Source organism: Elephantulus edwardii, unplaced genomic scaffold (genome assembly GCF_000299155.1).
Source record: "Elephantulus edwardii isolate Elephantulus edwardi_28Jun2011 unplaced genomic scaffold, EleEdw1.0 scaffold00148, whole genome shotgun sequence".
NCBI classification, from domain to species: domain Eukaryota; kingdom Metazoa; phylum Chordata; class Mammalia; order Macroscelidea; family Macroscelididae; genus Elephantulus; species Elephantulus edwardii.
In genome coordinates, this window is record NW_006399898.1 from 4,126,991 (window position 1) to 4,151,245 (window position 24,255).

At 52.4% G+C, this 24,255-nt stretch overlaps 2 protein-coding genes and 1 pseudogene across 2 annotated transcripts in view; 1 reads left to right on the top strand and 2 right to left on the bottom strand.

Annotated features, from left to right (window-relative positions):
• The window catches only part of RILPL1 (Rab interacting lysosomal protein-like 1), a 44,042-nt gene extending 34,561 nt beyond the window's left edge, over positions 1 to 9,481 (top strand). Inside the window, exons 5-9 of the mRNA XM_006894691.1 lie at positions 138 to 310; positions 1,940 to 2,032; positions 6,426 to 6,513; positions 9,169 to 9,269; positions 9,337 to 9,481. Of these exons, the coding sequence (XP_006894753.1) occupies positions 138 to 310; positions 1,940 to 2,032; positions 6,426 to 6,513; positions 9,169 to 9,269; positions 9,337 to 9,481 (600 nt within the window). The remainder of the gene's footprint in view (positions 1 to 137; positions 311 to 1,939; positions 2,033 to 6,425; positions 6,514 to 9,168; positions 9,270 to 9,336) is intronic.
• Positions 9,482 to 14,342: 4,861 nt separating this feature from the next.
• On the bottom strand, positions 14,343 to 15,369 carry SNRNP35 (small nuclear ribonucleoprotein 35kDa (U11/U12)). Its single transcript, XM_006894692.1, has 2 exons — positions 15,346 to 15,369; positions 14,343 to 15,104 (listed from the first exon to the last, which is right to left on the bottom strand). The coding sequence occupies exons 1-2, from the start codon at positions 15,367 to 15,369 to the stop codon at positions 14,343 to 14,345; spliced, it is 786 nt and encodes a 261-aa protein (XP_006894754.1).
• A 4,248-nt stretch (positions 15,370 to 19,617) lies between these two features.
• On the bottom strand, positions 19,618 to 21,312 carry LOC102873021 (annotated as a pseudogene).
• Between the last annotated feature and the right edge of the window lie 2,943 nt (positions 21,313 to 24,255).

The window sequence follows — 24,255 nt, forward strand, 5'->3', positions numbered from 1 at the left end:
CACGGCACAGGCCCCCAGCCTGCCGCTGTTTAAAATAGCCCCGTGAAGGCTGCTGCTGCACTGGGGAGCACTGGGGTGCGGAGTGGGGGCTGGAGGCGGCGGCCAGGACGTGCTGAGCGGCATCTCTCCCCCTCCAGGTGGAGCCGGGCGCTGAGGAGGACGTGTCCGAGGCGGACAAGCTGGCCATGGAGCTGAAGGACCCCAACCGCCCCCGGTTCACGCTGCAGGAGCTGAGGGACGTACTGCATGAACGTAACGAGCTCAAGTCCAAGGTGTTCATGCTGCAGGAGGAGCTGGCCTACTACAAGAGGTGAGTGGCCAGGCCCCCCGTGCCCCTCCGAGAGGCCAGGGGCGTCCTGCACAGTGAGCACCTGGACGTGAGGGCTGCACCCTTTCCTGGAACCCCGTGAGTCCGTGCGTGGTGCAGCCAATCAGTGGACACTCCAGGTGACTAGCCAAGAGGTGGGCCGCTCCAGTCTGCCTGTAAGCACTGCGGAATAAAAGCCTGGCATCCCATTTCCAGAAAGTCAGCCCTGGAGACCCCTAAAGCACACGGTTCCACTGACACTCGTGGGGTCACTGAGAGTCCGCCGACCCAGTGGCGACCGGTATTACTTCTCAGACCTAAAGCACTTATATAAAGAGCCCTGGGAGTGTGGTGGGTTAAGCATCGGGCTATTAACTGGAAAGTGAGGGTTCAAATCCACCTGCTGCCCCCTGGGAGAATGGTGAGCCAGGGTGCTTCCAGACCAGCCTTGGGGACCCCCCGAGCGGCTCTGCTCTGTCCCTGCAGGGTCACTGAGTTGGAATCGGCGCAATGGTGCTGGTGTCTGGGGAGGAAGCGCTTCCATACAGGCTCATGCTTCTAAGGAAAGCCCTTTGTGTTCAGTGAAGGGCGAGATCATTGCCAGCTTGGGGCTGGGATGGAAATTGGGAAGGCTTCCTGGAGGCGACGTTGGAAATGGGCCTTTCTCAAAAGATAAGGTGTGGGAAGTGGAGGAGGGTGGGTGGCATGTTCTAGGTGGAAGAAATCAAAACGGTATGAAGATAAAACTCAAACTCACTTCACTGCTGTGGAGACAGGACCAACTCACAGCTGACCCTCCAGCAGGTTTTCAGAGGCTGTGACCCGCGCGGGAGGAGACGGCCCACCTTTCCCCCCCCACTCCACCCCCCGGCAGAGCCACTGGGAGGAGGGGCTGAACTATCAGAGAGGCTCTGCACAATTCCTTATGGACCAGGTCACCCAAGAGAGTCAAGGACAAGGATAGGAAATGAGGTGGACTTCCCTCAGCCACCACAATAGAGCTCACGGCACAATAAAGCAGGTCACATGGGTGGGCTAGTGTCACAGCGGCGTTGGCTGTGCTGTAGCCATGAAGCGTGCGGCTGGAAATCTTAGGAGACACAGAGAGCAGTCAGAAGATCAGTGACGGGGAGACCGGCACGGACCTGTTCGACGCAGGGTGAGCACGGAACTGTGACAGGTGCAGCATCTGGGCAGCACAGGAAAGCGAGATGGGCCTGGAGTTCCAGTAGTTCTGGAATCTTGTTGTGTACCATCGAGTCGAAACCGGCCCCCAGCGGGCCCTCCAGCGGGTTTTCAGAGGCAGTTAATTGCACGGGAGGAGACTGCCCATCCTTCCCCCACGGAGCAGCTGGTGGACTCGATTCGAATGATTTCGGGATTGCAGTGCAGCTTCTTGCCACTAGGCCACCAGAGAACCTTAAATTCATCACGATTAGAGCAGCTAGGCCAAAGAGACCGCAGGCCGCTGTGCCCATGGCCTCCTTAAAGCGGCTCAGGGGTCAGCATACCACTGCTGCCTGCCCTCTGCGCTCCCTTCTTCATGGTCCCCAACAGACAGGGAACCTTCTAGAACCTTCCAGCCCCTGCAGTTACTGACTCTCTGATCTCCTGTCTCTCTACTCCCTTCAGTGAGGAGATGGAAGAAGAAAACCGGATATCTCAGCCTCCGCCTGTCACGCACTCTAAGATATCCCCTCAGCCGGAGTCTGGCATCAAGAGACTGTAAGTGAGGCATCTGGACACGGCTGGTCTGTGGGGTCTCACGTCCTGACTGCTCCCCGGCACCTGCTGCCTGGCGGGGGCTTGTCACTAACCTTGTCCTGCCGGGTCCTGGGCAGGGAGGCTTGGGGCTGCTGGCTGATGTCAGGGAATGTGCCTGGGTGTGTTGTTTGAGTGTGTGTCAGGCCTGGTGGGTCTCTGGTCTTTGAGGCTGGTGAACAGGCCTGAGGAGGGGCGGGGGTGAGGGTTGTGCAGCTTCAGGTCTTGAGACAAGCTTGGTATCAATTGGAATGGCCCTCAGTCCACCCCACCTCGGCATGACTGCATCCCTTCACTCTGCCGGTCCTCCATCCATCACTGAATAGTGGTGGGGAATGCATGTGGAGAAGGGGCCCTGGTAGCGTGGTGCTTATAACCTGTATGGCGACTAACTCAAACATGGGTGGTTTGAATCCACCAGCTGCTCTGAAAGAGAAGCTGGGTGGCCTCCTCATCTTGGGATTTACAGCCTGACACCTGGGGGAGGTTCTCTAGCAGGGGGTCGGGTAAAGCATGCAGGAGCACTGGTGGTGCAATGGTGAAAGTGCTCAGCTGTGAAGTAGAAAGGTCGGCGGTTCAAACTGTGCCATGGGAGGAAGATGAGACCATCTGCTTCCATAAAGATTTACAGTTTTAACCCCGTGGGGCAGCTCCGCTCTGTCCTCCAGGGCTGCAGTCAATCAGAATCCAGGGCTGCAGTCAATCAGAATCGACTGCATGGCAGCGTGCTTACTGGTTTCTCTGCTGACTGCCTCCTGTTTTGTGTGGCATTGGTTCCGTTTGGGTTTTAATGCATGCACGCAGAGTAGCTGGTTCTTGTGGCAGACACACAACAGAGACCCAGTCTCTGTCCTTAGTAGATGTCTCAGCTATTTGGCAGGGTTTGTACCAAAAGACCGTTTTGGGAGTGTGATGAAAGCTTCCAGACCCCTTCCTCGGGGCTAGGCGCAGTGAAATCTTACCTGCAGTTTCAGGAGGTCCCTGGACCTCTGAAGCCCTTTGGACTCCCGTGAGATCTCTGGTCTCATTGGACAGCTAAGCTCTGTCTGTATAGAACACCAGGCAGAGTATAGGTCTGTGTACCAGGTCTCTGTCCATCAGTAGCTGGTTCCTACATCTCTTTAAGCCTCAGATCTTTCTAGAATCTTCAAGCAGAGTCCATTTACATAGCCTCAGAGCTGGACTGTGCTGCCTTAAATGTCCTGCTCCAGCCCCTCTCTCTATCACAGATCCATAGGTGTTGGCTTTTTACAAACGTGAAAAAGTGGGTGCGGTCCTGAGGGGAATTGACCAGGAGTCCTTTCTACTGGAACCTTCTGCCCTCTTTGGAATAGGCTGTGGTGCCAGGCCCTCGTTTCCAGGTGGTTCTAGAAGGAATCCTGGCACCTATCTTCAGTTTTCTTTTCCTTAGCTTGGCATCTGGGAGCTCGGCCAGGCCTGGGGCTCTGAACCTGGCAAGCGGGACATCTGGAATCGGGGAACTCCAGAAAGAGAGAAAGATACAGAGTGGAGAGTGGAGTAGACAGAGAGTAGGGAGAGAGGCAGAGGAGGAGAGGCGAGGAGCAGAGAGGGGAGGGATGAGGAGACGGACAGGGAAAGGGGAGGAGAGGAAGGAGGGAGGGGAGGGAGAGGAAAGGATAGTTATTGAGAAGCGAAGGGGAGAGAAGCTCTAGGGAAGGTGGGGTCCGTAGAGAGAGAAGAGGGGGACAGAATAAGGAGGGAGGAAGAGCATCGCAAATAGATGAGAGAAAGGGTAGAGCTGGGGGTTCTCCCCTAAGAGGGGGAACAACAGAGAGAGTGAGTGAGATGGAGATAGGAGGGCAGAGAAAAGAGGGAGGGGGACAGATGGCAGATGGTGCCAAGTGGACAGAGAGAAAGATCCCGTGACAGCAACCTCTGAGGGCAGAGCCAGCTGGCACAGAAGGCTTGTGACCAGGGCAGGCAGGACAGGGTGGCCTTTGTCTGCAGGGAGCTGGCCTGATGGAACGTGGAGAGGGTGGGGCGGCAGCTTTTCAGAAGGTTCCTGCCTGCCCACCTCCTCGCCCACCTCCCCACTGCCCCACCCTGGCACTTGGGAGCCTTCAGGACGCAGTCTGCTCAGGGAAACTCGGGGCTGCCACCCAGCCTCTTCCACACCCTCACCCCAAAGTGGTGAAGGGTTAAGTCTTAACCACCCTGAAGAATCCAGCACCTGGACCACTGCAGTCTCCCACCCCACTCAGTGACTCAGAGTGGAGACGTACCCCATTCTTCCCTGTTTCTCAGATGACTGACAACCTGGGGGCTTGGGAGGGGGGGATCCCCAGGTGGGATTTGAACTCATGTCTTGTGTCCACCACCAAGCCCCTGGTTTGTCTAGATGGCATTAGCATGTCCGGGGGTGCCACACCACACCCTTCCGCTATGACCTCTGCTAGGACTCCTCCTTAGCAAGCAGGGGACCCCCCCACTGCCACCACCCAGTCATTGCCACCTCCCTGACCTCCCCAGTCACCAGTTGTGGGCTCACTGCCCAGTTCCCTTATCTCAAGTACCATGGGCTCAGACGAACCCTAGACTAGACAGGCCCCAAACTAGACGGGCCACGCCCTCAGACTGCATTTCTGGACTGAGCTGATCACCAGGGAACTGGAACCCCCACCGCCGTCAAAACAGAGCCTCCAAGAATAACTTCTGACGGAGCATGCTGGCACCGGCCGGAAGGCCACGAGGGAGTGCCTGAGTGACCACAGCATATCTGTCGCCATCCACACCAGGCACCAGTGCCCCTTCCCAATCAGCTCACAGCAGCTGGTTCCTGTGAGGTGGGAGGGAGCCCAGAGAACTGTCCCTGCACCCAGGAAAGGCTGGTCCCAGAGTGGGCGGTACCCAAGTCTCTGTGGGGATGGAAACGGTGCATTCTTTCCCCTCCTCCTCACCGCCCTTCCTGGCTTCTGCTCTATTTCACAGCAATTCAGCCTGAGATGCCACTGCTCCAACACGGCTTTCCAGAGGCTTCCAGAAAGACTGGGAGGGAGGGAGGGAGAGAAGGAGGGGAGACCAGCTAGCCTAGATCCAGGGCCTAAAATCTGGGCTAAAACAGCTCATCTTCCTCCCACCTTGTACACTTCTAGTTATTAACTTTTTTTAATTGGTATTTGTGCTCACAGAGCAAACTGGTGTTCCATTCATTCCTATACTATATGTTATGTTTCCTGGCAGTGGCTGCCATCCCCACATTGTGACAGCACTCTCCCCACTCCCTCCCTGGGTTTCCACTGTCCTTCATTCCTCTCCCAGCTTTCTGAGCTATTTTCCTGAGCAAATGTTCACCTATGGTTGACGGTTCAAAGGCTTGTGTTCCTCCAGGGAGGCAGGCAGTCTGGCCTTTGAGTTAGCCCCCACTCTGCACCCCAGCTTTCCCATCCCAGCAGCCGCAGCCTTCACAGGGGCTATTTTTTTTTATTTTTATTTTTGTGTGAGTGTACCGTCAAATCAGATCTGACTGGTACAGGAGGAGATTGTCCCTCCTTTTCCCAGCAGAGCATCTGGTGGATTCGAACTGTGTGCTTCTGGGATTGTAGTTGCAGCTCCTTACCACTAGGCCACCAGAGCTCCCCTCACAGGGGCTGTTTTAATCCGTGGCAGGCAGGAGGCCTCTGCTCCCCTTCTGTGTGGGAGAGGAAAGCTGGCGGCCACCTGCTCACAGTTCTCCCCTCCCCCAGGAGTCCCAGGGACCTTGTATATCAGTCTTAGTCCTGAAAGGAAGTCCAGCATCACCAGGTCAGCAAGGGCTTTTCCGAACAAAGGTCTCCATGTCTGAGGGTCACCCTCCAGAGCAACAAGTATCTTGGGGATCCTGGTGGGACCTGAACAGTGTGGCTTGGAGCTCCCTAAAAAGCCCAGCAGCCTGGCCTCCGGGGAATGGACACCTCCTTTTGCATTGTCACCCTGAGAAGCCACACAGAGGGTTCTGCCAAGATGCCGACTCCGAGGTGTCAGAGGTGACCCTAAGCACTCAGAGTTCACTCACGCTGAACCTGAGATGATGGATTTCTTCTCTTGCAACCACCCTCAGAGAAAGCATCTAGAGTCACTTGGTTAAGCCAGGGGGCTCGGTCTGCTGTGTCTTCGGTCCCCCCGCTGTGTCCTGCTGAGCCCATCCTGCCCACCTCCTGCCCCTCCTGCTTCTTGTCCTCCCTGGCTGCCTGCCACGCACACAGAGCCTGGAGCCCATGGCAGCCGGGGAAGACAAACTGGAGGACCCCCAAGCACAAGTGCCACCGCGGATCCCCAGAGAGGGGTGGTCTCCACAAGCACACCCTCCGGCTGGAGTGTGTTTCTTTTTCACGCTGTCTGTCTGTACTTCTCTGCCCAGGATCTTTACAGCCATAATGCCCATGGTGGCAGCTGGACTGATCATAGACGACCCCACGCTGCAGCCCGTGCGAGGACTTATCGCCCTTGTAGGCACCAACTCTGGTTTCCTTTTGAGTGTGCGCCTTGGGAGTGCTGCAGGGGCTGGCATGTCCTCCTGGCTGCTTCAGCTGCATGGCGGTCACCCGCGTTGGCCCTGTTTGTGACGGGTCTCTAGCACACGATGTCAGACGTGCCCATCACAGCCCTCGACCCGCATGAGGGGCGCCCGGAGTCTCAGCTCCGTCACCGATAATTCTCTGTCTCTTCTGTTTCCGTTCTAAATCCACCCTGTCCGTGTTCCAGTAGAGACGGGCCTGGGAGTGACGGGTCAGTAAGCGGCATCCCTGTGGTCTCCGAGTGACACTAACACTGTGTTTTCAGCCTTCACGCCCGAGCTTCCTAAACTGCTTTGTCCTGCCAGGCTGTCCCCAGGAAGCCATCTGCCCTGGCTAATAGAGAGCAGGGCACCAGTGTTTGGATTCTTCTCATGTCCCCTCAGTGCCACCTGCCGAGTGGCATTCCTTCTCACTTGGGACGTGAAGGGGCAGAGTGATGTGTTGCTGCTATAAGCCTGGCCTGCGCCCTGATAAGGAGTCCTGGTGGAATATTAGTTAAAACACTTGGCTGCTACACAGAAGGTTGGCGGTTCTAATCCACCAGCTGCTCAGCAGGAGAATGCTGTGGCAGTGTCCTCCTGTAAAGATTTCCTGCCTTGGAAACCCACCTGTTCCATCATGTCCTGCAGAGGATTGCTTGGAATAAGGAATGACTCAAAGGCTCTGGGTGTCCAGTCTCCTAATTTCCATTACATGATTTAACACGGGATGATTAAATCAAGCGACAATTAATTAATTAAATGATTTAACCGAAAGGTTGGCAGTTTGAACCCACCCAGAGGTACCTCAGATGAAAGGCCTGGCAGTCTGCCCCTTAAAGGTCACAGCCTTGGAGCAGCCCTACTGTGCGCGCGCACACACACAGCGTCACCAGAAGTTAGAATCCACTCAGACAGCCACGAAGCAAACCTCCAACACATGGAAAGGGCACGAGTGACCCTGAGTGAAAGCCACGCCAGCTGTCACTTGCTCGCACACATCTGTGTCTCGGGAGGAGACCTCAGGTGCCTCAGAGCATTTCCCAGAGAAGCCGGGGCTCCCCAGACCAAAGGGCAGTTTCTTTCTTTTAGACATGAGTTTAGGGCCAGTAACCACCAAAGAGTAAATAAATAAAAAACACTTTTCACCCAGATGTGATGAACATGAAACAGCAACAGGAAAGCAGTTGGGAAACCAAAGATAGGCCACCTGACGCACGAGCAGCTCAGTGGCTTCAGTGCCATTCGTACCAACAGTGTACACACATGTACAGACACACAGGAGCCCTGGGGGCAGAGGGCATTATGGGTTGGACTGCTCACCTCCAGTCTGACAGCTCAAACCCACTAGCAGCTCTCAGGGAGAAACCTCGGCAGTGTCTTCCCAGATTCACGGCCTCAGAAACCCGAGGGAGGGTCGCCAGGAGGCAGAATCGACTGACAGCAGTGGGTCTCAGTTTTGTTTTGGGTTTTGTTTTTTTGGTGTATATATACATGTCTGTATAGGGCTGTATTCCATGGAGAGTTGCTCTGCTAACCCGGCTCTCTGGTGGTTCAAATCCACTAGTGGCTCTTCGGGAGGGAGGTGGGCAGTCTCCGCCCATGCCGTCCACCTTGGAAGCCCGTGGAATGTCACCAGGAGTTGGTTCCAGCTTAGCAGGAGGGACTGATGCACACGTAAGCACACACACACACACACACACACTCACACGTATAACTAGTCTCCCCAGCCTCTGACGTACTCAATTCAGTGCACTTAGGACCTGGAACTGTCTGGTTTTTGGGTTTGTGCCTCCTCTTCTTAGTCATATCGATGGCATTGCTGTATGTGGTCTGCTCACAGATGGTCAGTGTTTTGATAAGACTATCTGAAATAGTACCACACAGCAGGCTATGGCAACAATAATAAAAACAAAAAAGAGGGAGGTACCAACCTGCATGAGAACCACCTTATCAGAGCCCTCAAACGCCACCCTAGGTTGGAAAGGACCTGTACCTAGCTCTCAGTATGTTTTTAAATGGGATCATTTTTCCTTATTTACATGCCTGCCTTTGGCCTCATCCTAAGTATAATTTTCAAAAGTGAGGCTTTGATAGGGGACTTGCCCATTTTCCTGATTTTACATTACAAAAGTAGGTAATTATTTTAAAAAGAGGCATCTGTCACCTTCAAGCTGAAGGAGCCCTCATGACATACTACACTCCAGGCTGTTAACCAAAAGGTCAGAGGTTTAAAGCCACCGGCCACTCCAGGGGAGGAAGAGGCGGCAGCCTGCTTCTGTGGCTTATATCCTGGGGACCTCCAGTCATACAGGGTCCATATATGAACCGAAGCATCGGCAGCAGGAGGTGATGGGACAGCGGTCAGCTTGCCTCCAGTGCACACGGCTTTCAAGTCCAGAGTGTCACCATCCCATTGGATGGTCACTGACCTGCACAGTTCTGCTACGAGGCTGGTTAGAGGAACCCAAAGCGTATGTTCCTTGTAGTACTTGTTCTCCCCAGTGAGAGGGGCTGGGGTCCTCACCAATGCCTGAGGCACAGCATACACATGGACATGTTGTCTGCAGGGTGCAGTGATGCCCACAGCCCCCTGCTGCTTCCCTAGAACACCAGGATCGGCACCCCAGTTTTCCCTCCTTCGGCCCGAGTTGAACGCTCCCTGCCCCCTGCGTTTACTGCTTCTCTTCCTGAGCTCAGCGTGACGAGGTGGGAAGCACGTAGCCAGGAGAGGCACTCATTCATGTCTGTCTGTCTTCCCTGTCTTCTCCTAAAGGTTTAGCTTCTTCTCCCGGGACAAAAAGCGCCTGGCCAACGCGCAGAGGAGTGTGCACATCCACGAGTCCTTCGGCCAGTGGGCGAACTCCCAGCGGGACGATGGCTACACAGAGCAGGGACAGGAGGCCCTGCAGCACCTGTGACCAGTGACCCTGGCCCGGGACCCGGACCCACTGCCATGGGTGTCACTGCCTTACCCACCTCTCGGTGGTTTCTCTCCAAACTCAGTCCTCAAACAGACTGCTTTGAGGAAGGACCTATCCAAACTGACACGGAACTCTCCAGAACGGATTATTTATACCAGGGCTCTCACCGTTTACAGGAGGGGGCCTCAGCTCTGTTGGTTATATATTTAATGATCCAGTGAACAGAGCCTGGACTCTTGCGTTAGTACAACACGAGCTTCTTTAAACCAAATACATCACTCGCCACTAGAATCGCCGTTTGACTTGCTTGGTTTCCAAATATCTGTGCAGAGAGTTATTTTTTTTATCACACGTGTAATACTCTAGTGGGAAGTAGGGGGTGGTAGCCTTTCGACAATTCTGCCCTGGAAACGTCCAGGGTGATGGCATGTGACAGGATGAAACCACTGGACAAGCAGAGGGAGGCTTCTGAAGCCATCAGAGCAGCTGGCCCGGCCCAGACACAAAGCAAGTGATGACCAGGACAGCGGTCCCAGTGGGAGCTGGACACGAGCCAACGGGAGCCCCTGGTCCTGTGGCGCCGCGTGCCTGGGAATGCCTCTAGTGCACTGCTGTGTTGAAGGTGAGCGTGCCTTGGAATTTGCTGTGAGTTGCACAGTACTAATCAAACAAAGTTGCTAAGGATGAGACATTACAACAAATCTTGTGTGGACTGGTTTTTTTCTCCCCGTGCTGGCATCTTTTTCCTTTAACGGGTAACATGCTGGGTTGCTAACTGAAAGGTCAGTGATTCAAATCCACCCACCGCTCTGTGCGAAGACTGTCTCCATTGATAAAGACCCAGACTCGGGAACCCGGTGGAAGGTTGCTGTGAGTCCGGATTAATGTGGTGGCACGGAGTTTGGGTTTGGGTTGGGTATGATGCCAGGGCCCTGGTGGTGTAGTGGTTAAAACAGTAACTAGATTGCTAACCAAAAGATCAGTAGTTCCAACCCTCCAGTCACTGGGTAGGAAGAAGAGGCTGTCTTGTTTCTGTAAAGATTGTTGTTGTTGTTGATTGCCTTCAAGTTGAGCACCACTCAGTGGACCCTATGAACAAAAGACCTGAAGCCCCTCTACAACTGATAAGTCAACATTTATCAAAGAGTTCATAGAATTTCTGGAGGCATGTTATTTAGGAAGTGGATGCCACTCCTGCTTCCGTACAGACTACAGCCTCTGAAACCCCTGGGGGGGCAGCTCTGCCCGGCCCTGAAGAGTTCCATGAGTCACATTTGGCCCACTGCACTGGGGTGCTTTCGGTTTGCTGGATGATGCGATGGTTAACATGCACAGCAGCTAACCAAAAGGTTGGTGGTTTGATCTCACCCAGGGGTGCCTGGGAGGAGAGGTGGGGAGTCTTTTCCGAAATGTCAGCCACTGACCACCCTGTGGAGGGAGTCACTCACAAACAGGTCTGCCCAGAGTGGAAATCAACGGTGGCCAGGTTTGTATGTCACTTAGTCCCTGCTAAGACAGATGTCCTGAAGCAGCTGGGGACTGTGGTGAGGGTACCTAGGGTTGTAGGCTGCAAGGAGGCCTGACTGAGGGCAGGGGTGGTGGACCGAAACCTTGAGTCTAGCCAGCTCACAAGGCACCCTGGTCCCCAGACAGATACCTTGTACACTGCAATTGGGGCCTTGGGTTTGCCCAGATGATAGTCGCTCTACCTTGGGACTTCGGGAGCATAGACTTGGGAGCTCACAAGCTGTGGGGTTTTCTATCATTTTGCTCAAGTCCACGTGACAGCAGTCCCTTTTCAGGCATCTTCTAATGTTTGCTAAAAGCCATTAGATGAATTCGCAGATCTACAGTGGTGGCCATTTCCGTTCTGTTTCCGAATGACCAGACAGCACGTCTAGAATTCTAACCTCTTGTGGCAGTGGGCCCCGACTCGGTAACCCTGCACAACAGAAGAAACCCTGCCCAGTCTCACAGCCTTTGCCAGGTTTGAGCCCGCTGCTGTAGCGACTCAGTCCGCCTCTTCGAGGGTCTTCCACTTTGCCCGCTGACCCTCTACCAGCCAGGATGAGTCCCTCCTGCTCACATACCCAAAGGACCCGAGATGAAATCTCACCTTCCTCCCTCCTAAAGAGCATTCTGGCAGCTCCTCTTCAAGACATTTGTTTTCTGGAGGGACAGCCGAGTATCCTTCAGAGTAGCATGTGGCTAAGGAATTCCCCTGCTACCTTCTTCCCACAGGTGACTAATGTCAACCTGATTCTCAGCTATCTTTCTAGAAAGAGCTTATAAATACACACGCTATTTGCATTAATCTGTGCACATCGAGGGAGCTCTGGTGGCCTAATGGGTAAGGAGTTTCACTGCCAACCCAAAGACAAGTGGTTTGAATCCACCAGCTGCTCTGAGGGAGAAAGATGGGCCAATCTCCTGTGTGATTTCCAACCTCTGCAAACCTGCTGGGAGGTCAGCGATGCGTCCGTTCCCATGACAGTGACTTGACCGGGTTTTGGGAGGGTGTAAAGAGCATGAGAGGAAACTGCCCGTCTTTCTCCTGAGGAGCCACCGGTGGATTTGAAACACCAGAGAGGTACCACCTTTCAGTTAACAGTGCAGGTCCCCACAGACTACACCACCCGAACCCCATGTCTGTTTATATCTACAGAACTCCTTGCATATTTGGTTATAGATAATTGCATATTTACTTTATATATATATATACATACACACACACACACTATATATGCTGGAGAAGAGTATTGAATGTACCATGGACTGCCAAGAAAACAAACAGATTCATCCTAGAGAGGGTTAAACCAGGCTGCTCCTTGGAGGCAAGGATTCTGGGGCTTCGCCTGACATACTTTGGACATGTAAGGAGAGACAGGTCTTTAGAGAGGGACATCATGCTGGGCAGAGTGGAGGGACAGCGCAGGAGGGGAGGACCCTCTATGAGCTGGACTGATTCAGTGACTGGGGTAATTGGGATGGGTGTGTCAGAGGCAATGAGATTGGCACAGGATAGTTCAGGGTTTAGGGCTGTTGTACATAGGGTCACTATGAGTCGCAAACGACTCGATGGCACATATTAACAACATATACACTACCACTCTCCTTGTTTATATAAATGTCAGCACGCAATATAACTGCTGTTCTGTACCTTTTCTCATAACAATCTTCTGAAGAGCACGCCACATCACTAAGGTAAAGGTTCTCAACCTTGGGCGGTTTATCCCATTGATCAGAGGCTAGAGACAGCCCAAGGAGTCCCCAGGAGGAAGTGGAGGCTGTCTGCACCCACAAAGACCACAGCCTTGGAAACCCAGTTGGGTAGTTCTGCTAGGAGTGGGAATCCACCTGATGGCAGCAGACTGAGCTGAAGCCAGGGTGACAAGCACCCCACTGTCTTCAGGGCAGCCCCCCAACTGCAAACAATTACATGACCCAAGTGCCAAGAGTGCTAAGGTCGAGCCACTGAAGTCTGCTGTATCGGTGCGGGATTTATTCCTGTGTCCTGTCATAAAACAATGTGTAGAGCTGTTGAATGGAAAATGAATTTGCTCTGTACATTTTCACTCAAACCACAATGTTACAGATGATGTATTACACACAAGAAGGTGAACACAGAGGGAAGAGATCATGTGAGGTGTAGGCTGGAGTGAGGCAGCTCCAAGACAAGGTATATGAAGCCTTTCCTGAAGCTCCCAGAAGCCAGGGGAAAGAGGGCACAGCCCTGTTGACACTGATTTCAGACTGCTGGCTTCCAGAGAGAATGAAGCAGTGGTTTTTAAGCCACCCAATATGTTCTGTTTTGTTAGAGCAGCCACAGGAAACTCCTACAGACAATGCAGGCGAATTCGTAACGTCAGCGTATTCCCCTTAAAGCTTTGTCTTGGTCTAGTGCTGCGGAAGCACCACAAGTGGATGGTTTTATTTTTTTTAAATTTGCAAACATTTTATTGAGAGATGAAAGTCAATTATGCAAAGGGTTCTCTGGACAAAACACGAGTCCTCACGATGAAGTACAGAGAACAGAGTCAGGTAAACAATATTGATTACAAGTTCTCCATCGGGGCAATGAAGGAAGGGTGGACGTTCAGTGCCTCAGACGCCTGTAGACTGTCCTGAGCCGCCATGGAATGCAGCGCAGGGTGCTTCGAATCAAATGGCTGATCCCTTTCCAGCAAGTCACACACCCATCATAGGTTTCCGAGTCTTCTGTCATCGACCTGCCATTGGTGTGCCATTCCTCAGAGAACATCTCAACCTTGTCTGAGGTGCCTGACTCTGCCCAGGATGTTTTGGACCCATTGTCAGCAAGGTGGATGGCTTTAAAACAACCAAACTCACGCTCCGGGCTTAGGACTCTGAGTGCCAGCTCGGGAAGGCTTTCTCCTGGTGCGTCCCTGGGTTCCAGGTTCCCAGAACAAGGACCTGGGGTCCAAAAGCACACGCTCTGCCCTTGGCTCTCCTTTCCTGGCAACAGTGGGGCCCCTGCTCACTTGCTTCTCTTTTTACTCTCTTGTAAGATACAAGGTGATGGAGGCCACACGCCCGGGAAACTCCCCTAATTCAAGCCATGCCTTGATTAACAGTCTTGCAGTCCCTTTACACTGTGGTATCAGGACGGTTCATCACACTGCATCACAGGGGATACCACCTTGTCTAGTAACTGTCAAAGCACTGAGAGTCATGGCAGCTAAGTTGTCATGTATCCATGACAGCTTGGGCTCTAGACTGGAAAGAGAAAGTACTGCAGACCCATAACCGTCTGTGACATTTATTCAAACACACAAGACCCCCCGGTGTGCAGACCCCACGGTACCTCAGTCTTTGTCCCCGTCCTCACTGCTGAACTTCATTTACTTCTGTCTCTCTTCTCCCTGCCCTTCACCCTGTCATCCCTAAAGTCTCTGTCTCTGTCCCTGTCCCTGTCCCTCTCCCAGTTGTTTTCGGGCCATGCCCTGGCGGCCTCTCTGTCCTGCCACCGTTTCTCCCGGCCCCTGTCATGGTCTCGATCCCTCGGCCTCGAGTCCCAGTGCCTTTCCCGGGATTGTGATCGCTCCCTCCTTTCTCTTTTCCCCTCTCGGTAGAGGTCATTCTTTACCACGGGCAGGTTGATGGGTTTCCGGAAAGGTCGGTCCCGGCCCCCGAATCTCAGCTGTCCCGATTCCTTCTTGCCGCCCAGTCCCCCTCCGAGCCGCCGGGGAATCCAGCCTTTGAGTGTCCTTTCCAGCTCATAGTCTACAAAGATCTCGTTCTGGTCGATAATCAGGCCATCTGCATCTCTGTATGCGTTGACCAGGGACCGCTCATCCTTGTATTCCACGAAGGCGTAGCCCTTTGAAAAGCCAGTGACAAGGTCCCTAACCAGCCGGAGCCGCCGGATTTCACCATACCGGGAAAACACCTCCCTTAACTTCTCTTCTTTAGTCTGCAAGTTGAGCCTAGCCACAAACAGGGTGAGGAGGGGATCTCCTGTGACGCCTTTGTTGGGGACGTAACGGGCCAGCATTGCCCGCCAGACGGCCCGGTCGTGGGGCTCTTCATCTGTGCCGTCGATGCTGCCAGCTTTCAGTGGGTCGTACTCCTTGGCGATAGGCATCCATTTGTTGGCGCTCTGAGGAGAAGAAGCGCATGCATTCAGGTGGCCTCTGCTCTGTGTCAGGCACCCAACCGTCTTCCCACCAGTCCCATGAAGCAGATCCAACCCGTCAGCCTTTCTGGGACACTATAGAGGCTAAGGAACCCCAGCTGCAAGCAGGGCGTCCCTCAAAGCCAGGAACTGAGGTGCAAAGGCGGCCAGCACCAACTCCACCCTCCTCTCACAGCAAAGCAGAGGCCTGGTCCCACCCACTCACCGATGATGTGCGATCATGCCGCATGGTCCCGATCGAGGCTCCCCTTCCAGGAGGCTTGAAACGGAGGACACCCACCTAGAAACTGAAAAAGGACATTTCAAGACACTACTCACTCCCAGCCAATTCCAAGCATGTCGACTCTTCCCCAAAAGGCTGACGGTTAATTTCACAGTTGGTTTTGGATTCAAAAGATTCAGGAAGCAGCACAGTCTCCATGGGAGATGCTGGTCTGGATCTGACCCAGTGGCTGAGTCGCCAGCGAGTTTTTAGAGACCAGTTCTTGGAAAAAGACATCATGCTTGGAAGGGTGGAAGGACAGCGTAGGAGAGGAAGACCCCGGATGAGATGGATCAGCATGTAACTGAGGCAATGGGATTAGGTATGTCAGAGTGAGACTGGCTCAGGATAGGGCAGGGTTCAGAGTCAATGTACATAGGGTCGCTATGAGTCATGGGCAATTCGACGGCATAGAACAACTCCTATGGGAGGAGACTGCCCATCTTTCTCCCTTGGAGCAGAGAGTAGACTTGAACTGCCAGAGAATCATGGCCTTTGGGTTAGTACCACAACTATGCCAGCAGCGGTCCGGTCCCTTCAACAAGGTCCAAAGGGGATGGGGATTTCAAATGCATCCTCCATCCCCATGGAGATGTCTAAGCCTCTTTAAATGCTTTTAAAGGGCCTTTAACTCTTGCAGGTATGGAATGTGAAAGACAAATGCAGCACAAAAAATAGAGGGCTCCCACTATGACCCCACTCACATCCCTGCCCCAGGATTACCATAAAACAAATCCTAGATGCTGCTTCATCTTTCTGTACATTCTTCAGGATGCATCACTCAAAGATAATGCCTCCTTTACATTTTAACAAAACCAAAGAAATGGTGATCTGAACGCAGCTTTTTGCAAGAAACAGACAACAAAAGTAAGATCCTCGTGACCTCCACTTGGCCACTACTGGACTTCACCTTTCCCCATCACTAACCCAACTTTCTCTTTTAAAAAAATTATTATGTTTTTGGTGAAGATTAACACAGCATTTCACGTTCCCATTTAGCAATTTCTACATAAGTTGCAGGAACAGGTTCAGATCTCTTGTTCAGGGTTGCCTTCGACCCGATGGCACCTAACAACATACGAAATCAGCCTAAATTGCTTGGTTACATTGTTCACAATTCTGAGTTTTGCCCCGATACCTTCACAGAGACTCCGTTAATGCCTCGGACCCCAAAAACTGACCGTGAAGGTAATCCGAGCCCAGCATGTCCACCCCAGCTGTCACGGCTTTCAGTTCAGGGTAATTAATTCATGTGAGTCTTTGCTGGAAGGAGCTGGTCAGCGTTTCAGAACTGCTGACACTTGTGTGACCTCCTCTGTAAAAGATGCAGACTTGATGCTGAAAGACGGCACTGAAAATCAGGGCTCTGCGGAAAACGTGATGACTCTCCTTCCTAAGTCCGTGACTCCAGAGTATAAAACCCCTCTTATTAAACTGCCCTCAAGGGTCTCTTCTACTCGGCTTCAGTTTATGGGTTATGTGAGGGACTGACTGCTTTTGGAGTACACAGAGGACTTCTTTTCCAAAAGAAGTACAAGAGCCAAATTCCTAAAGAGCAAACCCCAAAGCCGGTGGGTATCACACTCAAGACCCTCCCGTAGCATCTCCTCACGTCCCATCACTATTTTTCTTAAAAAAAAAAATTTATGGAGCTCTGGTGGCCTAGTGGCAAGAAGCTGCACTGCAATCCCAGAGGTACATGGTTTGAATCCACCAGATGCTCTGCTGGAGAAGGAGGGACAATCTCCTCCTGTACCAGTCGGATCCAATTTGACGGTAAACACACAACAAATAATAAAATTTAAAAAAAAAATTTGTGTTCAGAGACAGTGTACACAGCAGTTTAGGTTTCTATTCACAAGCTGTTCAGTGAAATTAGTAACAATCTTCACAACGCATGTACGCTCTCATTGCTTCTGTTCTGGTTGGTCCATTTCCATTCATCTAGCTGCCCTGATCCTGTACTTTCTCAAGGAGCCCTGATGGTACAGTGGATTCAATGTTGGGTGGCTAAGCTGAAGCTTGGAGGTTTGAATCCTCTAGCCACCCTGAGAGAAAACAATGTGGCAGCCGGCTTCCATGGAGATCTACCACCTTAAAAACCTACAGGCCGTGAACTTAGTCCTGCAGAGTCACTGTCAGTCATAGCTGCCTCAGTGGCACTGGGGTGTCTTCAGTTTTACATTCTCATCTTTGTTTTAAAGTGCTTGCTGACCATCTGGTCTCATTCAAGTGGTTTGTTTTGGGTTTTTTTAAGGCACTACCACTAACAGGAGATATTCTTTTTGAGAGACTGTCAGCTACAACACAGACTCAAGAGTTAGTTTTGGCTCCGGGTTCAAGCCAGGAAGGATCCCTCCTCTCTCTGGAAAGTTCCCAGATTCCTTATCTTGTCCTGGGTAATTTCCACTGTTGGGAATATTCCTTTCCCTCTCACCTCCCCCATCTTCTCTTGCAGAAATGCTACTGGCCTCAGAGTTCACGGTCCCTCTTCTGTAAAGAGAATGACGTGTTCCCCGATCTAGCCTCTAGGTGGCACAGCCCCGCTAACCAAAAGGCTGCTGGTTTGATCCTCCCAGAGGATTCAATGCAGAAGCAAGCTCTGGATTCTGGAGAGATTACAGCCAAGAAAACCATGAGCAGCTCAGAACCACTCTGAACACGTGGGGTCGCCATGAACTGGGACCAATTTGATGGCAACATTTCTTTCCAAAACCAGAACACAGTATTAAGCCTATTGTCTGCTTTGTCTTCAGATCCTAAGATGCTTGCTGATGAATGCTGTGGGACAGATCCAACTCCAATCCAAATTCACCAAACCTTTTTAAGTCAGGCAAAAAAGGATCCTTCCTGGAGAACTGACAGGCTGGAACGTGACTGCAGCTCCTGCATTAACCGTTATCATCACTAACCAGGACTCTGGAGACGCTGCCTTCAGTAAAAGGTCCCTAAACAGCCGGAGCCTGGGACAGAGGGACACAATTCTGATCCTGATCTCGGCTCTGCCCCTTCAAGGCTGGGACATCTCCACAGGGAGGCGATACTGCGATTTTGCTGCAGCCTCTTCTATAGGCAGACCTCATGTTACTGTGCTTCCCAGATTTTGCTGTTCTTACAAACAGAAGGGCTGTGACAAATGTGCCCACTCAATGTTTCAGTGTCACCTTTTGTCAATTCTCACAGTATTTCAAATACTTTCGCCATGTTATTTCACTTTATGGTATAAACATGACTTTTGTAGGATTATGCTACTGAAAGGGTGTCAGTTCAAATCCACTAGCCACTCCACGTTTGGCTCAGCCAGCAGCAGAAAGACAAAAAAGTACGTGGTGGGCTTTATGGTGATACTCACTTTCTTTTGATGATCCCAAAATGTCACTAAAGGATGTTGTTGTTGGGCGGGCCTAAAGCTCTTGGATTCTAATCTCAATCACCACTGCCATCAGAGTTGCAGGGATTATAAACTACGGATTATAATGCTGTTACGTGCCATCAAGTTGACTCCTGGCAATGCTATGAACAATGGATCTAAACCCTGCCCTATTCTGCACCATCTTCATCACCTCTGATATACAGGAGTCCACTGTGAGAGTCACTGTGTCAATCCATCTTGTTGAAGGTCTTCCTCTCTTCCACCGACCCGCTTCCTTTTTAGTTAATTTATACCAAACACTCAGGAGGCACCAGGCACTGTACTGAGAACAGTCCCTCCAAACAGTCCCGTTTCACCGATTCGTGATATTTCAGAGGAGAAAAGTAAAACCTATGATGCCTATATTTTACCCCAAATCATAAAAGATAAGATGACCCCAGGCAGGCAGCTTTTATTGCAAAGCTAGAGATCGTAGTCATTTCTTGGAATACACAAACAACTATGGTGAAGAGATGTAACAATTCTACCTGGATTCCAGGTATGGGAGCCTGAAAATCCCTCCATACTCCCCTGCACAAAGAAGGCCTATGATTGCCCCACCCAGGCCACATCCCTTACAGCAGGAGAAAGAGGCTTTACATGGCTAGTCCCTGCCCATCAGAATTCAACAAATACCCTCTCAAAGAGGGGGAGGGGGAAATACAGAAATCAATTAAAACATTTAAATATGAAAAACCAAAAGGGCTGGGCATGGAAGGAAACACAAGGAACTGGAGTTTCTCAGAAGGAAGGTTTTCGATGTCCCCTGACCTGTAAAGGACTTGGGGTCCAGGGCACAAGGCTCACACAGTGAGTTTGCAATGACACAGCTCCTTGTAGATCTGTTGGCGAAGTTTGGGCATGTCCTGCTGAGTGAAACTGAATGGCTGAGACAGGGCCAGGTGCTTGCAGTACTGCAACACAAAGACTCCACAGTCACTGTCATTATTCTGCCTGGCCACATTCATTTTGAAGTAACCTTTCCAACCCTGGTAGAAATCCAATCGGTCTTTCTCCACTGCCTCTGCCTGTAGATACTTGGCAATACGCTTAGGACAGCGACGGTTTAGAGTGTGCTGAGAGTCAAAATAGGTGATGGTGCGTTGTCTCACGTCAACAGAAATGAGAGACCAATGCACTTCCAGGTGGATGGGGATTAGCAGCAGGTCCTTACTGAAGATGTCCACGTTTTTGGTCCACCTTTTCACTCCATCATAACCCTTGGTACGGAGTTTATCATAGAAGAAACTGTTGAAGAAATGCACCTTTTCAGGGACTGTGTCCATGACCAGATCTCCATACATGTTCATTACCTGGTCATTGAGCCAGTTCTGCCCATATAAGGTCCCCAAGTCGTCCATGGTCAGCACATGACGTTTATAAGCCACTCGGAAGTCCCTGACCACGGCATTGCCTGGCATGCGCTGGTAAGACTGGATCAGCTGTAGCACTAGGCCCTTCCTGGAAGGTGTAGAAAACTCTTGCTGGAAAATGTCCTCCAACTTCTCTACTACCTCATCAGTGCTGAGGGGGATAAGACTACCGTAAGTTTGAAGGAATTCATCCAAGATACTCTGCACGCAGGTCACGTGTTCCTCCCGCAGGGGACTGTGCTGACCAGCTTTTTCCCCAGGCCGCTCTGCCTCTTCCACAGTACCCAAATCCAAGCCTTGAAAAAGCTCCTGGGCCACAGGGTCTCCAATACTGCACACATTGCTGATTAGGATGCTGGCATCAGGGGGTGCCAGACCTTGTTCCCCTTCTGGCCCAGGTGGTCCCCCAAAACCATTAGGCAGAGTACATGGAACAAGGCCAGAGTCAGGGTCCCGAGGAGACTTTGGGGTCCACCTGATTCCATCTTCTTCCACCTGGGGTCCAGAGGGTACTGGTGGAGACCCTCTCACCCCGTCCTCAGCTGTGAGAGCACCTAGCAAACCCAGCCGGGGTGGGGGCGGTCCCCGGGGGGAGTCAAAACGACAGCAGGGGGATGGCACCTGTGGTGTTACACCCCCCTCCTGGGGTGAAAGATGGTTCTTGGGGTGCATGAGGCCCCGCCGCCGGCCCCGGTGGCGCCCCCAAAGCTTCCAGTGGAATGTCAGTGAGGTGCTTTTTGAGTAGAGCAACATACAGAAGGCTCTCATAGCTCTGCGGCGGCGCTGTGCGCAGGCTTTTCGATGATTGGTGCGGAGATGGTGAGGCCGCTGGGGAGCTCCAAGCTGACCCCAACTAGGGGGCAGCCTCCAAGCTACCACTTCTTCCTCCTCCTCTTCCTCACTAGCAGAGGCATCAAAGGAGGGTCGAGGGACAGGGAGGCATCTGGCTGGCACTGTGGTCCCTGACCCAGGATTTGGCCCAAACCCTCCACCTGATTTGAGTCGAGGTTTGAGAGGTGGAGGCCAACGAAGACGCTCCCTCCCGGGGCTTGAGTAAACTGGGGCTAAGCCAGGTCCAGAAGGCTCAGGCACCCAAGACCCAGTCCCTTGTATAGTCTCTTTCATTGTTCAGTAGCCTGTAAAAAAAGGTTAGAGTCTCAGATCCAAACACCCTGCGCGCTTCAACGCCTGATTTTCTTCTTCGGCACGCCTACCCAATTTCCATATACAGATAAACCAGTCAAAGAGAAAAGATGTAAGTTTATAATGCCAGATCTTCCTGGCTAACAAAGTTAACAAAAAAAGGTCATTTAGGGACTGTGCCATCAGACCTCAGCTACTTATGTGGAGGAAGCAGGCCTCCTGTTTCTTCGTTTTCTAAACAAACTATTTTCTAGTTACATTTTAATAGTATCATGTGTAACACTGAGACCCTAATGATCGTAATACAGTGGTATCTTCATATTGGGATTCTCGACATGGGACAGAAGGTCTACAGAGAGACTGGGCTACAGTGGGGAGAGAGGTCTTTACCAGCCCGGGATGAAAAACGGCGGGCAAGCTATGGTCTCTGAGAAAGCAATGGGGATGCTAAGGCTACGATTCAGGGGGTAGAATCTGATAAAAGAGGAAGGATTTCCAAGGGAATGGAAAGAGAACCGAATGAGCGATGATGGAGTAGAAGAAAAGAGCTGGAGTAGAACCGAGGCGCACAAACCAGGTAGCCCAGCCTCCCTCCGGCCCACTCCCCGGGGACCGAAACGCGTCCCAGCAGTCCCAGCACCAGTATGGTCCTACAGGACCAGTCAGCTCGGAGCACAAGGGCCTTAAGAAGCCACTTCCAGGGCTCCTAGGCCCGGGTTAAGTGAGAGCGAGGTTCCACGATGGGGCAAACCGAGCAGCAGGGCTGGGGGGAGGGATCGAGGCATCCTCACCAGGAGCAGGGAAGCCGGGTGGACAGGCCGGGAGGGCTGAAGTCTCCGCCACCCCGGCTGTCTTCAGGTGCGGCTGCCTCCACTGAGGATTTCAGTGCCCTCGGGCCTAACAACGAGCAGCCCAGCCGCTCTGCTGCCAACGCCTCTAGCTCGGCTTCAGCTGCCACCTCCCCCTCCCCCCTATGATCATCTTTTTAGGAGCTATGGCAGCACTGTGAATTAAGCGCTGGGCTGCTAACCAAAAGGTCAGTTGTTCAAACCCACCAGCCACCAGTCTGCTTCCCTGAGGATCTCCAGCCTTGGGAACCTATGGGGCCCTTCTCCTCTATCCTGGGGGTGGGGTGGGGTGGGGTCCTCTTATGAATCAGATCCGAGTGCAGTGAGCCATGCATGATATTTGACAATGAAGGAATGAATCCCCTTTTAGAACTGCCATGGGTGCAGGGCTGGGACAACACTGATGAGCTCTGCAGGGCTCCCACTCTGGACTTTCTGGATCTTTCTCTCTCCCCAAACTGACTCGCCTAGAATGGAGCCCTCAGTCCCTGGAGCCCCCTATTCCCAGCAAATGCCGATGTAGGAGGCTTTTCCCGAGGGGAAGACGACTTTGTCTTCCAGGAGGAGAAGCCCCCCTCGTTTTGCTCTATGAGGCTGATAGCAGCACCCAGCCACTGCCAGGCCGGGGCTTGCGCGGGCCTCAAGGCGCCTGCGTGTCTTAAATGGGGGTGCGACATAAAGGGCAGGAAAAGGGGCCTGGGGGGGGTATGAGAAAGAGCACTGAGTCGGAACCAGACCCAAACCAAACCCACCGCGTCGGTTCTGCCCTGATCACCGCGACCCTACAGGTCTGCCCCTTGGGGTTTCGAACTGTCAATCTCATCGCGAGCTGACATGTCCCGGCCTCCGGGACGCTGGTGGGTTCCAACCGCCTGGGAGCAGCCAAGAGCTTCACCCAGGGCGCCACCAGGGTCCCGAATCCCTTTTCGATCTTGCAAGTGGGGCTTCGGGATTCGTAACTAAAACGTCCAGCTCAGAGCTCAGAGTCACGTCAACTGAGCTTCGGGGTGGAGATCGGGTAAGAAAATGCCTAGGAAAGGGCTTCAGAACTGTAAATTATGATGCAAGGAGGGTTCTCTATGATAAAAAAAACAAAACTTTTCGCCCGGATTTGGGCTGGTTTCCCCCGCTTTTCACCCAATTAGGTAACGAGCGGAAGCCCTCCCCGCGCGAGGCTTCCGCGCATGCGCACTGGGCCACGGGCGCAATCTCGCAGAAAACACTAAAAATTCTAATTTACCGATCCTTTTCGCCTCGGCCGCCGGCCCCCAAGGCCATCGCCTTCAGACTGGGGGCCCGGTGACAGGTCACTCGGTCCTCTCGCCCTTTAACCCCTCGCTCCCCTTAACACGACCCCAGAAGGTCGGCCCCTTTGCCAGGTGCCAACATGGCGGCCCACATTCGCCCACACTCACCTTCTAGGTGGAATTCTTTCTTCGCTTTTGTCAATTTGGGGCTCTCTCTCTCCAAATCGCTGCCAAGCCACCTCCAGCGAGGTTCGCGGGTTCTCGTCCCGCGGCGACTGCACCGCGCGAAGCGACAGGAGAGTCCAGGCTGCTGGCTCGACCGGATTTCACATCGCGAGGCACAGATTCGTCACACGCCCGGATTATTTTTGCGTGTGTCCGTGATAAGATTAATTGCATGACTCCAAGGCAAAGGATGTAACCTTTAGAAGAAAATACCTTGCGGATTTTCTGGGTTTTAGGGCGACAACCAAAACGCCCAATTTAACAGTTCCTCTGATAGACTTTCGAAAGTGCAGTTGTGTGAAATCAACTGACTCTGTCTCCCGCAAGGAAAGGATGGATTTATTCGTAAGTTTTCTTGTGAGAATTTGATTACATTATGGTTTACTCCTTCGAACATGCATATCCTTGTTCAATGAAATTTTGCACCATTTTTTTCCTCCCATAATCCTGATCTTTATGCATCTTTAGGAGTTGTAAACATTGTGTTGTTGTTGTTATGTGCCGTCGAGTCGTTTTCGACTCATAGCGACCCAATGCACAACAGCCCTAAACCCTGCTCTATCCTGTGCCAACCGCATTGCCTCTGACACACCCATCCCGATTAC